Source organism: Periophthalmus magnuspinnatus, chromosome 17 (assembly GCF_009829125.3).
Source record: "Periophthalmus magnuspinnatus isolate fPerMag1 chromosome 17, fPerMag1.2.pri, whole genome shotgun sequence".
Classification (NCBI taxonomy): Eukaryota; Metazoa; Chordata; class Actinopteri; order Gobiiformes; family Gobiidae; genus Periophthalmus; species Periophthalmus magnuspinnatus.
Window position 1 is genome coordinate 11652693 of NC_047142.1, and position 13223 is coordinate 11665915.

Below are 13223 nucleotides of genomic sequence, written 5' to 3' on the forward strand. Positions count from 1 at the left end.
TATAGATTTGATTTGTATAACGTAGAACAGAGGGATCCGGCTTTTTCTGTTTCGATACGGATGTCGATACTAAGGCTTGAAGTATTTGCCGATACCTGATATGAACCGATACCAGTGCAGTTCCTTTAAACTCAAATGCCGTACGGTAAAAATGATCTATAAAAACACGCAAATGCAAAATGAGATAGGTTTGATGCTTCACTGTGGAACATTCCAGTTAAGACCAAAACATATAACAGGGATAATCAGGTGATGGATCATCTTCTAGAAAAGTTACACTGTGCAGCTTTGTTTAATGAGCATTTAGTAAAAATATAAGAAAATCATAGTGGTTTATTGACTTATCATGTCTGTACGAACAAGTTGTCATGAATTTTGTGCAGAGGTGACACGTTTTTACTCCGAGGCTCAGTTTCTGTTTGTTTGAGCCCACACATAGGTCCAAATGGCACCACATCAAAGCTCCATGGTCTGGCCTTTGAAACGTCAGCGTGAGAGGGCACCACGGGACACTAAGGTCCAACTTACAACTGTATTTTCCACACTGCACCTGAATGCCTCATGGTAAAACAGTAAATAATTCTTAACATAAAGGCCAAATTTGGTGCAATATTTTTGTTATTTGAACCTTGAATTAAACTAGAGGGACAATATTTCCTCCTAGTTTTGAAATTTTGTTGTGTTTGTTGGTGCAATCCAGGAGTTTGCCTACAGGCTCAGTTACTTTTAAATAGGCTCTGACCTCGTGTAAATACGGTGGCCGGTGTTAGAGAATAGCTAATGTTATCGGGTCAAATTGTACGCCGGTCAAACTAGAACACTGTATCAATATATGTTTCATGCATAGTCTTCTGACCTACACAGAGTTCTTCAATATGTCCTTCAATGTGACGTACAACAGAGGTTACATAAAGAAGACTTATCGTGCTTGTGTCTGCTCTATACTTATAATCTGACGCCCGTGGATCATTATGTTACAATTTGCACATTTTAAATCACAATATTCATCTAAAAACGACTGACTTCCTCTGCATAACACATCCAGACTCCTGCCTTTTCATCTACGTTCTATGGACTACTTGCAAAATTTCAACAACACACGGGTTGATATGAGCTGAAACCATCTTGACAGTTCAGAATTTGTGATTTTTGAGGGCTAATGCTCACGACTACACGAAAAAAAATACAAGAGACGGGCTTTAGGACTGAAAAAATGTTCCCAGACTAGCTTAGAAGCGAGTGATTGTTAGTGCTTTGTCTATTCGTTACATAGTTGTGCTGATTTCTACATCCTCACCGCCAATCAGACGTATCATATAAAACGTATTGCCCCTTTGACAAATGTAAGTGCTTTAACCTTTTACTTAAGTAGGTTATTACATATATGTCACTGGCTTTTGATGTGTTTTAAATGTAATAATCATTCATCATTGCATTACTATTTTTAACCTTATTTCGTCTGCCATACGTCTGCTTTAGGGTAATTTATATAACGCCATTCGGCTACAACAAAAGGTTATCGTACTCACATATGATCCAAATATAGCATTAAAGTCTTTTACTTCTTAGAATTAATGGCATTAGAAATTCTATACTGTTTTAAAATAGGAACAGTTGGCAGAGAGAAATGTACCTTTGCCAGGTCCACCAAGGTGTTAGCCTGGTCGTTGAGTTTTCGCTGCTCCATCTTCACACTGCGCAGTCTGGTGGCCGGAGAGTAGGCAGGACATAGGCGGAGCAACAAAGGAAAGAGACGGGACATGGACAGAATAGACCAATGGGAGTAGAGAGGGAGGAGGAGGAACAATAAACAATGTCAGAGTTTTGGCAAGCCCATAATGTAAATGTAAAAAGTGAGTGCAACCTTCATGCATAACAGATATATGCCGTCGTTATGTGTCCATATGTATACATATATGAAGAGGGCTATATATGTATAAATACAGTCCAATTAAAACAAGCTGTTGTGGTTTGGATCAATGCAAAACCAGTCAATACATGCAAATCACAGAGGCATACTGCAGGCACCAACTCAAAACGTTTAGTTACTTTTTATCATAGTTTGAACAAGATCTGGTATTTGGCAGGGACACTTCTCAACCTGTGGAGGGGTTTACTGGGGTGCTAGGCTATGATTCTGCATTCTTGTTGGGGCCTCTAGTTCTGTACATTTGTTGATGTAATAAGGTTGCACCCACGGCTCCTGAGATACAGTGCAGCACCCGGGGGCTCAGGTCCAGCTCTTAAGCTGGGCGGGGGTCAGGATTACCTTAGCTGGAAGATTTGACCCATTGCTGGCCCAGGAGTCAAACTCGCGATTGTCTTGCTGTGAGGAGAGAGTGCTAGACCCTCTGTCACTGTACTCTGTCCCTCACATCAATGTGCTGTGGACTGAAGAGTAAAGGTGTCATCACACGTCGAACAGCACAGTTCTGTGTGCACATCTCTGAGTGCGTGTGTGTCTGTGCATTTGTCTGCGCATTTCTGCGCTATTCTTGACTTCTTTCATTTTCTGTACCAGCAGGAGGTGACATGGGGCCTTGATCCGTGTCAGATTTGGATTTAATCAGGAGTGGCCTCTAATTGTTTATAAAAGTTGCTCTGCCTCTTGAAGTGTGCATGGAACCTATAAGAAGCTGTCAGTAAACACATGCAAAATGTCAGAGCCCTGATTATATTACTACTATTATTATTGCTACTACAATGTGCAGCCACATACATGAAGAAACCAGATCTTGTTCTAACAGTCATTAAGTGACAGTTTGAGATGGACAAAAAGCAGTGCTTTTCCAGAGAGTGCAATATGCTTCTGTGGAGGAGAGTCTTTTGAACGTGTATAACATCAGAGTCAAATCAAAGCATGTCCTGACAAAGTAAAGATGGCATGGCCTGGTCCTCAGCGGCGTGCAGCGAGCAGAGCACAATGGAAGGCCTGTATCTGTGCTCCCGGTCTCAGGAATGGTCACTAATGTTACCTAGAGTCATGCTAGCTAGTGATGCTAAAGGCTACTATTAACAGACACACGTTTACGTTACCTATAGTTACGCTAGCTGGTGATGCTAATAGCTGCTGTTAGCAGACACATGTTTTGTACGGACCATCTCAGTGTGGCAAAAAGGGAAGTTTGACTTTTAATTCCAGTAGTGATACAGTGCAGTTTGTTGTGTTGTTCTTCTGTTAACACAATTGTTCCTGGTTTGAACCTCTGGACCGTATTGGACTTTCAAGCTCCTTTTCCACAACCATCTCCAGCACTACTATAATGTAGCTAGCACTGCACAACTACAAACTGTGCCGCTCTTTAGCTACTATAATGAAGTGTACCATTGCATTCAGAGGGACCATAACACAGCTCTCCAGCCCTCCCCGTGCATCTCCACACTGTATACATTATGCACAGACCACAGCCTGTAATAGTGGGTGCGTGTCTCCATAAACATCCTGATCTGTCCTGTTCTAACCTGTGTCTTATCTGTAATCAGGCAGTAGCGGGGAAGCCTGCTGAACATGGTGGAGTGTGCCACCCAAGCTCCTGTTCTAATGATGAGGGGAGATGACATTCAAGGGCATTTCTTCATGTGCAAATGAGTGTCTGCGTGTGGCTGTGGGAACCCCGGCTCTGTCTGAGCTCTGCTTTGTAGTGCTGTGCCGAGGCCCATTATTACACTCATGTGTTACTGTATGAGAGCTATTGTGTGATGTGAGTGTGTCTTCTGTTACTGTGCCAACCCAAGCAATCCAATCAAACAAACGGTTTACATTTGTCAAAACAGATGTAGTGTGAGTTATCATTTAAGCAGCGCAAATACGAGTCATGTCTAAGATGCTAGTAATTTGGGATTGCTGCTTCATGTGTATTAGAAATGCTAAAGTGTTTCCAAGTTTCTAGAAACAGCCACTGTTTCAAGGTCAGCCCACTGCCCTACATTGTTACAATCACAGTGGAGGGAAGAATACTTAGTTATAGAGTATACTGCATTAAAATGTATTTCGTAATGTATTCAGTTACACGGTCCAGTCAGAGTACTGTATACTTGGAATACTTACATATTAAAATAGTATTATATGACAGTGTAAACAAACGCGGCATATGATTAGAACAGTTTTGTGTTTGTTGCATCATGTTTTTTGAGGAAAAAAATCAAACACATCAGAGGACCAGTGTTTTCTATCTTTCTTATTGATGCTTTGTAGTTTGAAGGCTACATTGCATGATCAAATACCACAATGTGTTTGATTTTAGGAAAGTAACTGTATTCTGAACACCTCTGAATGAAAAAGTAACTGTACAGGTATTCAGATTTCGTATCCTGAATGTGTGTTTTCGGTACTTGTATTCAGTTATTTCCCAACACTGTACCTTCATAAGTCAATACTCAGTCAGTTCTTTGGGTTTGTAACCGAATTTAATTGGAGATGCACACACACTGAGAACACTGACATTTGGAAAAAGCCTGAAGTGAAATGACTGGAGCCTCATTCACCTAACACAACCAGGTGAGTCACTCTGTCCTGAAACCATTGTGTCCATATGTTTATTTAAAGGCTGCTGTATGACACATTTAAACACTCGAGTATTGGCAGTATCCTTGGTCATTGTGTGATTCCTGGTGCCTTCATTGTGCTGTAAACTCATTTCAAGACAATAAAACAAGATAAAAGAACATTGGAGCATTCCTTACACTGCAAAAACATATCTACATGAGCTGAAGTGGCATGCATTAAAAACATAGAGTACTTTTGACTAGTTTTGATTACTGAAAAATGTCAGTATCGGTGCTGCTGATATGGCTGGACATATAAATTGATGTAATTAAACTATTTCCTGGTTATAGTTGGCATAGAAAGTCTTGTTATGTTGTTACTTGAGAGATAAATACCAGCTACATAACACATTTAGACCAGTTCTGTTTTGTATTATTTTTGTATAAAAAGTCTCTGCACTAGGATCAGCAGATTCTTAAAACTTTAGTATCAGGATCAATATCTGAACTGCAAAAGCTGGATTAGTTTTGATATATTTTTATGTATTTCTAAGTTACTAGTCAAAAACTACCCAAAACAAGATCAATGTTTTGAATGCACTGAATTTGAACTCGTGTAGATAACCTGGTTTTGCAGTGCATCACTTGATGTCTTCATGACAAACCCATAGTAAGAAGTGCATGGAGCAGCTAATATAGCAGACTGTGCTATATTAACATGTGGAGCAAACAGAACATGATATCAGACCACACAGCTCCAAGCTCATTCTGTGCACAATGCTTTCAAAACAAGAGTCTCTCCAGCAGCCTCCCTTTCAGACATGTACTGCACGCCCGGCTCAGCGGAGATGGGAGGAGGGAGAGAGATGGCACACGCAAATGAAAGCTCCCATATTATGCTTTGGCCACACTTGGTATTTCATGTTTAAAGGTCCTATATTACACTAAATTGACTCTTATGAGCTTTAAGCCATGTTAGAATGTCGTTACCTCATCAAAAACAGACCTGGAGTTGTGTTTTTTCTTTCATTCACACATGTTTGAGTAACACTTTATTATTAGTTTGTTACATCTCCAAAGCTCAAAATGATCTGTTCCACCTTGTGACGTCATGAAGTGGTAGTTACCTTTAACATTGTTCAGCAAAGACTGGCAATTCCAGGGCTAAAAGTATCCAAATGATTCAAGTGAAGGTGTATGGAGTTTAAAAACACAGTGGAGCACTTATATTACTACATGACATCACAAGGTGGAACAGAGTGTTTTCAGTTTGACAGAAGAACTCAGCATAAATACAGAGTTTGTCTATTAAACATGTGTGAATGAAACAAAACAAAACATAACTTCAGTGATGTTTGTGATGAGGAAACAACATTATAACACAGATTAGACAATAGCGTAATATAGGCGCTTTAAAGTTCTGCGCCCTCTGCTGGCGACAGGAGGAGGGCACTACCACATTACATAGCAGAGTGGCATAAACCAAGCTCCCAAACAGGTCGTATTTTTCCCAAACATGCATGAATGAAACAAAACACAACTCCAGAGGTGTTCTGTGCAACATGATTAGAAGCTCAAAAAAATCCCTTTAGCATAATATGGGACTTTCAAACCAAAAATCAAACTCCAGCAAAACTTTTGGTCGTAATAATCCATGCATTTCAACATAAAGAGAGAGAGAAAGAGAGGATAATGAGAGAGGGACAGGTAGGAGACAAAGACTTACTTCTGAGCTCTGCGGTGATACAGCAAAACAAAGACAAAACACAGTACAGGTTTAACCCACGACATTCACCACAGGAGTCCCACTGGCACCAGGAAAGCAAGGGGGGGAGGGGGGGCGGGGAAGGGGTCAGGGGGAGGGGAAGCACGGCTGGGGGCGGGGCTACAATGCTACAATATGTACGCGGGGGAGAAGTCACAAATATGCAAGCGTTTACAATATTTACAGTTGTAAAAGAATTGGTTGCCTTCACAGAAAGTATTTCACGGTGTCTTAAGTAATGCAGCGCTGTATATTGAGTATAATAACAGATCATTTATTAATACTTGTTAGGATGTAGGTATACAAATAATAATACCTGTGCATTTGAGTTGAACATGTTAGACTTTGAGACAGTTTTTGTTGGAAGAATTAAGATAGAAAACATGCAAGGAAACAGCGCGGTTTTAGCAATTTCACTATTTAAAGGAACTGTATGCAGCCTCCTCTCTTTACTCTTTAAAAAAAATTACTACTATCACAACTGAACCTGGGTTGCCAGAGCCTTAACCTGCAGATAGAGAACATATACAAGTTTTCTCATTCTCAGTATATGGACAGGCCCCATGTGAAAGCGCAGAACCTCCACATGCAACCCTGACCGTATGTGCCGGGGTTTAAGTAGTGACCGTTCAGATTAAAGAGAGTCCTTTTAGGTTTAAACCAACTGGATTTCTGAATTAAAACTGGCAACACAAACGACAGACTCTTTCTGCTTTCTAATTTGATCAGCTTGAGAACCAAAACACACAATTCAAACATAAACGAATGAGACAACCTGTCCAAAGTTATATTTGAAGTGAATATGTTTACCTTGCATCCAGGGACGCATTTAGGTCACGTTTATGAAATTTAAAATCAAACTACATACTTACATACAGTTCCTTTAAGAATTAATTTTGCTCTCCGTCTCAATTTTAAAGTACAGGCCCTTTACAATGTTATGACTTCACATGAACGCAACCTTTTATGCCCAGTACTATGAACTACAAACAGTCCTGCTAGGAAGTGAATGTGAATAGTGCTCCATTGCAGTATAATACTAGTACTGCAACATATCTGTTCTAGGAAATTCAGTAAGTTCTGTGTATTAGCTCAGTCTGTCACTCTAATATTTCCTAAACATGTATGACCACTATTCAAATCCCTCCCAGTATGATCCGGTGTAGTTCACAGAAAGAGCCTGGATTTTGATTATTATCGACTGCTCCTAAACATCAGGGAGATAAAACCAACAAAATAACTTCAGCCGTAACATTATGACCACACAAGGGTAACTCTGCTAATTGATACTTTGCAGTTAAAGTCATCGACGATGCCTGGGGGTGCTGAAGCTAACTCGAGGCACTGCTCTGTCTGTCTCAAATTAGGTTTGTTTTAACACAATCTGACCAGAAAGAACTGGCTTTTCTAGACACTAGACAATTGTGCTGTTAAACTCAAATAAGCAAATAGATAATAAACTCTCAAATAGCATTACTGTCACGAGTTAGCTAGCATTAGCCAACGGTGTTTCAGTTAGTCTCTCTTACCTTTTTTTGTTGAAAATTAAACACCTAAATAGGACCCCGAACACTGGCTCTCGACAACATTTTGTATTTTTTCTTTAACGTATCAGGCTGTGTTTGTTAATCAGATACTGCAGATGGAAACTAAATATTTAGCTGGAATGATGCGTCTATGTTCTGAGCTTAACGTCTCTGTACATTGTTCCTTCAAATAAAGATTCAAATAAACTGAACTAAAATCCCAACCCCAGCATGAAGTCACTGCAAAGTATCAATACATCATAAAAAGAATAAACACTAAAAACAACACATCGTAAACAAAGTGAGACGCTAGAATTCCCTGGACCGCTCCTCTTGTCACAATGTAATGGCTGATCAGTGCTAAAATACAGAATACATTGTTAGTACAAAAATACATCTCTCCTTTTTAACCCTTTGTGAACCCAGTCTAACACACACCATATACCTCCACACAGCCGTACAGAGATAAGAGAGGGACTTACTGGTGAATGGCTTGGAGGAACTTGCGCTGGTGTTTGCGCACCTTGGCATGGTCGATCTTCTTCACCAGCTTGGTGTGTTTGTAGATGAGCCATGTTTCCCTGAGTACATTGGCAGCTGTGTTCTTTACCTGAGGGCGAGGGCAAGGGACACTTCAGTCATTTCAGCACCACGGACAGCACACACTGAATGCTCCAGTGTGTTCCTCAGTGGAGGAGGTAGTAGGGCTGGAGGATTTTAGTTGTTTTGTAGATTAATTGGTGCATGGTGTCTTAGTTGACCAAAATTTGTATTTAATTTCATGTTTATTTATACAGGGAGAGCCCAATGAGAGTACCACACTCTTTTTCATGAGCGCCCTGTTAAAATCCAACAATACAAAAACAAACAAAACAGATAACTGGTCCATTTGACACATTAAAAACAAGAGCAGGTGTGATTAGAAATGTTTATCACCAGATTATTAAAGTTAGTGGCACCAGTGTATCCAGTTTTGCAAGGATTTACACTACCAGTCAAAAGTTTGGACACACATTCTCATTCAGTGTTTTTTTTTTACTACTTTCTACAGTTTATATACATACGGGAGACATCAAATATATGAAGCAAGATATATGGAATTATGTAGCAAAGAAAAAAAGTTAAATAACTATTAAACATTTTTGGACAAAGCAAAGGTTGGCTACTTTGAGGATTTGAATATAAAATTAGAGTTATTTACCTGTTTTTCTTTGCTACATAATTCAATATATCTTGCTTTATAAATCTGATGTCATATATATATATATATATATATATATATATATATATATATATATATATATATATATATATATATATATATATATATATATATATATATATATATATATATATATATATATATATATATATATATATATATATATATATATAAATGAATTAGAGTGTGTTCAGACTTTTGACTGGGAGTGTGCATGGGACAAAATCAGAAAGTAGAAGTGTGTGAGGACCCAGATAAACCAGTGCGAGTGAACTGTTTTTGTCCTGAAGAGTTGCACTGCTGCTGTTTTAAGAAATGTAATGTATAAATATATATATTTGTGTTTTTTAAATAATTCAGAAAACTTTGTAATACTGTTGACTCATATACAGTGCCATCGGCTTCTCTTCTCAGCTGTGGAAACACTGGTGTAGATGTCTAAGAGGTCTTGTTTTGTGTGTTTTTATATTGTTTCTCTCTGTTTTTACTCCTGACCATCAGTCTGCAATGAAGTTCTGCCTATCACAACCTCAGACTAAATAGCTCCAGTGAAGTGAAGAGTAAATAAGTGTAACCAATGGTGGAACAAGTACTCAGTTTTGTTACTTCAGTTAAAGTCCAGATAATGGAGTAAATAAAAAATACTTAAGTAAAAGTATCACATGAAAAAGGCAAAAGTGTTAAAGCACTTGTTTAAAAAAAGTACTTAAAAGAGTAAAAAGTAAAAGTATTTCGAGTAGATTTAGAGTCTTATAAGGCTTCAAATGTAGTGATAAAGATTTGTGCTGAATTTTCGTCAAAGTTACTTAGAATGTAGTAGACTAGAAAGTAGAGATACCTGCTCTCAAATGTAGTGCAGTAAAAGTAAATAGCATCCACAAATTTAAATGAAGTACTTTACTACATTTACTTCATTATGTTGCACCATTGAGTATAACTAGAGCGTTGTGTGTGGCGGGGGCAGCAGTGTGGACTCACTCGTTTGCAGAGTTGAGTGTCCATCATGAAGTTGTGGACATGCTTCTCAGCCTTGGTCAGCTCCAGCTTCCTGGCCACCACAGCCACCACCAGCGCCGTGCAGCCCGCTCCCTTTGGATACCACACATCATCAACAAACGCACGCTCCATTCAGAATAACACATTTCCTTTAATCAAATGAACTTAAGGGAGTTGTACACAAATATTTTTCACGCTGCTCCAGTACAGATATATTGTAAAGCCACTTTGAGATTGCTGTGTGCTTCCTTAATTTAAAGTATTTTTTTAAATTGTCTGTGAACCAAGAAGTATGGCTGGTGCACCGTTAGCATGCTAGTCGTTGTTAGCGTTACTACGACGGCTCTGATCTCTGAAATTTGTTAAAAGCGCTTATAAACTCTTTGCCGTGTTGAAGATGTTATAAATGTGTTAGTAACATGAGGAATGACTTCGGACCAATGCAAACCGTTTGAAATGAACATTTTTAAGACAGAAATAATCAGGTACAGCGCTTTACTCGAACATCTAAGACTAATAATATGTAAATAATGTAAAGTACGTACCATGATGCCGGTGAGCAGGCACACGCCCTTGCCACAGTAAGTATGTGGTACCATGTCTCCGTAGCCGATGGACAGGAAGGTGATGGAGATGAGCCACATGGCGCCCAGGAAGTTACTGGTCACTTCCTGTTTGTCATGATACCTGAGGGGGTGGAGAGAAGCAGAGGCGGGGCCAAGTCAGTCACAGTGGGCGGAGCTGGCTGAACACATGCATGCTGGGAAAGTGAGTGGAGAAGAAAGAAACAGTGCAACTAGGTGTTACACTGTGTGGAGTGGTCTGGCAAAGTATGCATTCAAATTCTGGGTAAAAGCAGTTAGGAAAGACATTTTTTTTTAAGTAGAGCGTTGTATGAATTTAATGTAAACATCATCCATATGAAGAATGGTTTGATTTAAATGGCTCCATTAGGATACCATCCAAAATCCATGTCCCAAAGTCTTGTGGCAAACGTGGTCTTCAATCGAGATTTGGCTGCTCCCCCAAAATATTTCACTGGAAGTTTCAAACATGTTGTGAGCTGAAGGTAGCAGACAGCCATGCTTAAATCGTCGAACGAGAGACCCAAGCTCATTTGTAAATTATAAATAGTATCTATGAACCCGCATGATGGTTTTGTATCATTTAGCCCATCCTAGCCTGTTCCCAATGGACTGTCAAAGAGGAGACAATAAGGTAACTTCGATTTTGGATTACGTTCATTTATAACTATATTTTTTTTATGTGGAGATTGCAAGAAAATGTTTTATTATGTTTTCACTTTTTGTTTTTTTCCTCCATTTATGATCATTTACAATTCATTCCACACTGGACGTAACTGAAACAACATTTGTATATTTGCATTTTTGTAGATTCCTTCAGTTTGAAAGTCTCCTCCAGGACACTCCATTGCTCTCATTATTGTGAACTGCTCATGCCTTTGCTGTGGTCCCATTCTGGTGACTACTCATGCTCCCATGGATAGTTCAGTATTTTGTAAAGCTACACATTGTTTACCAAGGAACTTACTATGTCCCTGTTGTGGAAAGTTTTTGTGCAGTTTGGAGACGCAGACAAGAGCTTAGCTAAAGACGTGGACTTGTGTTTCACTGTAACTGCAGTGATATTGTTGTAACATAAATCCCCCTGCTCATTTATATTAGAGGGGGGCCCATGTGTGGCTTCTTGCCCCGGGCCCCCAAATTACTGTCGACGGGCCTGGATAATTAGCTAAGAATCTTTTGAAATCACATAGTACCAACAGTTGCAGATTGTATGCTATTTTTGTGAATTTGAATGGCTTGATACTTTAATTTTAGGCCTTTTCCGTAGAGGTGTTAAGTGTGATGTCACTTCTGGGTCCATCAGCTGAGTGGAAATAATGTTTACAACTTCCTCTTTTTTCATGTTAAAAAGAGACTGCAGTCGTTTAAAGCTGCCAAGGTTATAAGTATGGATGGTTAAAACTGTGACAGAAAGTATACAAGGGAGGTTGAGGTAAGAAGCTAGGCTAGGCTAACCTCAGCTAGCGTTATTGGTGACTGCCAGTTAGCGAGATATACCGTACACACTGGCAATCGTACGTTATGATAGATTATTACCATATTATTTACATTTACACATATTTTAAAGGTAATTGTCTCTTGTTTTGATGAATAAGAGACAAAAACAAAGCTAGAAAACATCAGCTGTGAAGTTTCTGGTTGGACCCGGAAGTGACATCATCACTTACCATCTCTATAGTGTTGCTATTTATTCACTTATAGAGTCTTTGATGCTTTACTTAAAACAAGATATATCTGTCCGTGCTCCAGTCTGCTCCTCCAAACTTGCACATACGTATTGTAGAGAACCGTTTTCCTGCCCCTTGTTGTTGTCGTCTCCTTTTCACAAAATACTGGACTATCCCGTTAGATGGGGGTACGGTTTTGGGTCGAGCACCGGGTTGGGTTGGTTGTCTGGGGGATGGTTGGAGGGTGACTGTGGGCGACATGCAGCAGCAGTCTGTACCATGCAGGGGGGAGCTCTGCCCTGCATGCTCCAGTAGAGGTCCAGTATATTGAGAGCTGCCTGGGTCTGCACTGGGACGTGGACACGACCAGACAAACGAGGACGCTCATTGAATTTGACACCGCTGTCTCTTTACCTGTCTCCTTGGGGCCCTGGCTTGATCTGCTAGCTAAATATTGTAATAGGTCACGTTCACAGAAGGAGCTAATATAACTCTAGGGGTATGACAATTTATTCAATAGAAAAATGGAAAATAAAAAATAATTGTTAAAGGTATACTATGTAACTTTTCTGTTACTGGTTATTGTGTTGCCCAGAACGTTCCACAGTATAGTATTAGAGTTGTTAAGTTTGCAATGCATTACTGTGGAACATTTCAAGCAAAGAACCTCCACAAACTTGACTTTTTGTTCACTATATTATTCTTGTGAGATGTCATGGTAACTGACAAAAATCCAATTCATAAAAATCACATACAATAAAAGAACTATTTCACTTTAGTTCATGTTTAATAACCAGGGTTGACAGTGGCACATGCAAGTAAAATTTTCACCATCCAACCAGGGGGAAAGTGGTTCAGTCCTTGACAAACCATAATTGGCTTGTGGTAAATTACCTCACCATATTGCCCAATCCAGTTATAGTAGTATTGCAAGGATTAGCAAGATAAAAAAAAGTTGTTGCTGACAGAGAAGAT

The 13223-nt window shown here is 39.4% G+C and overlaps 1 protein-coding gene across 2 annotated transcripts in view; it reads right to left on the reverse strand.

The window, feature by feature from the left end:
* Nucleotides 1–13223, reverse strand: part of kcnn1a (potassium intermediate/small conductance calcium-activated channel, subfamily N, member 1a) — a 95906-nt gene that overhangs the window by 4362 nt on the left and 78321 nt on the right. For both annotated transcript variants that reach the window (XM_055228631.1, XM_033983072.2), the window contains exons 5-8: nucleotides 10540–10681; nucleotides 9977–10087; nucleotides 8259–8386; nucleotides 1634–1703 (exon numbers count right to left, since the gene is read on the reverse strand). In XM_055228631.1, coding sequence (XP_055084606.1) covers nucleotides 1634–1703; nucleotides 8259–8386; nucleotides 9977–10087; nucleotides 10540–10681 — 451 coding nt within the window. The remainder of the gene's footprint in view (nucleotides 1–1633; nucleotides 1704–8258; nucleotides 8387–9976; nucleotides 10088–10539; nucleotides 10682–13223) is intronic.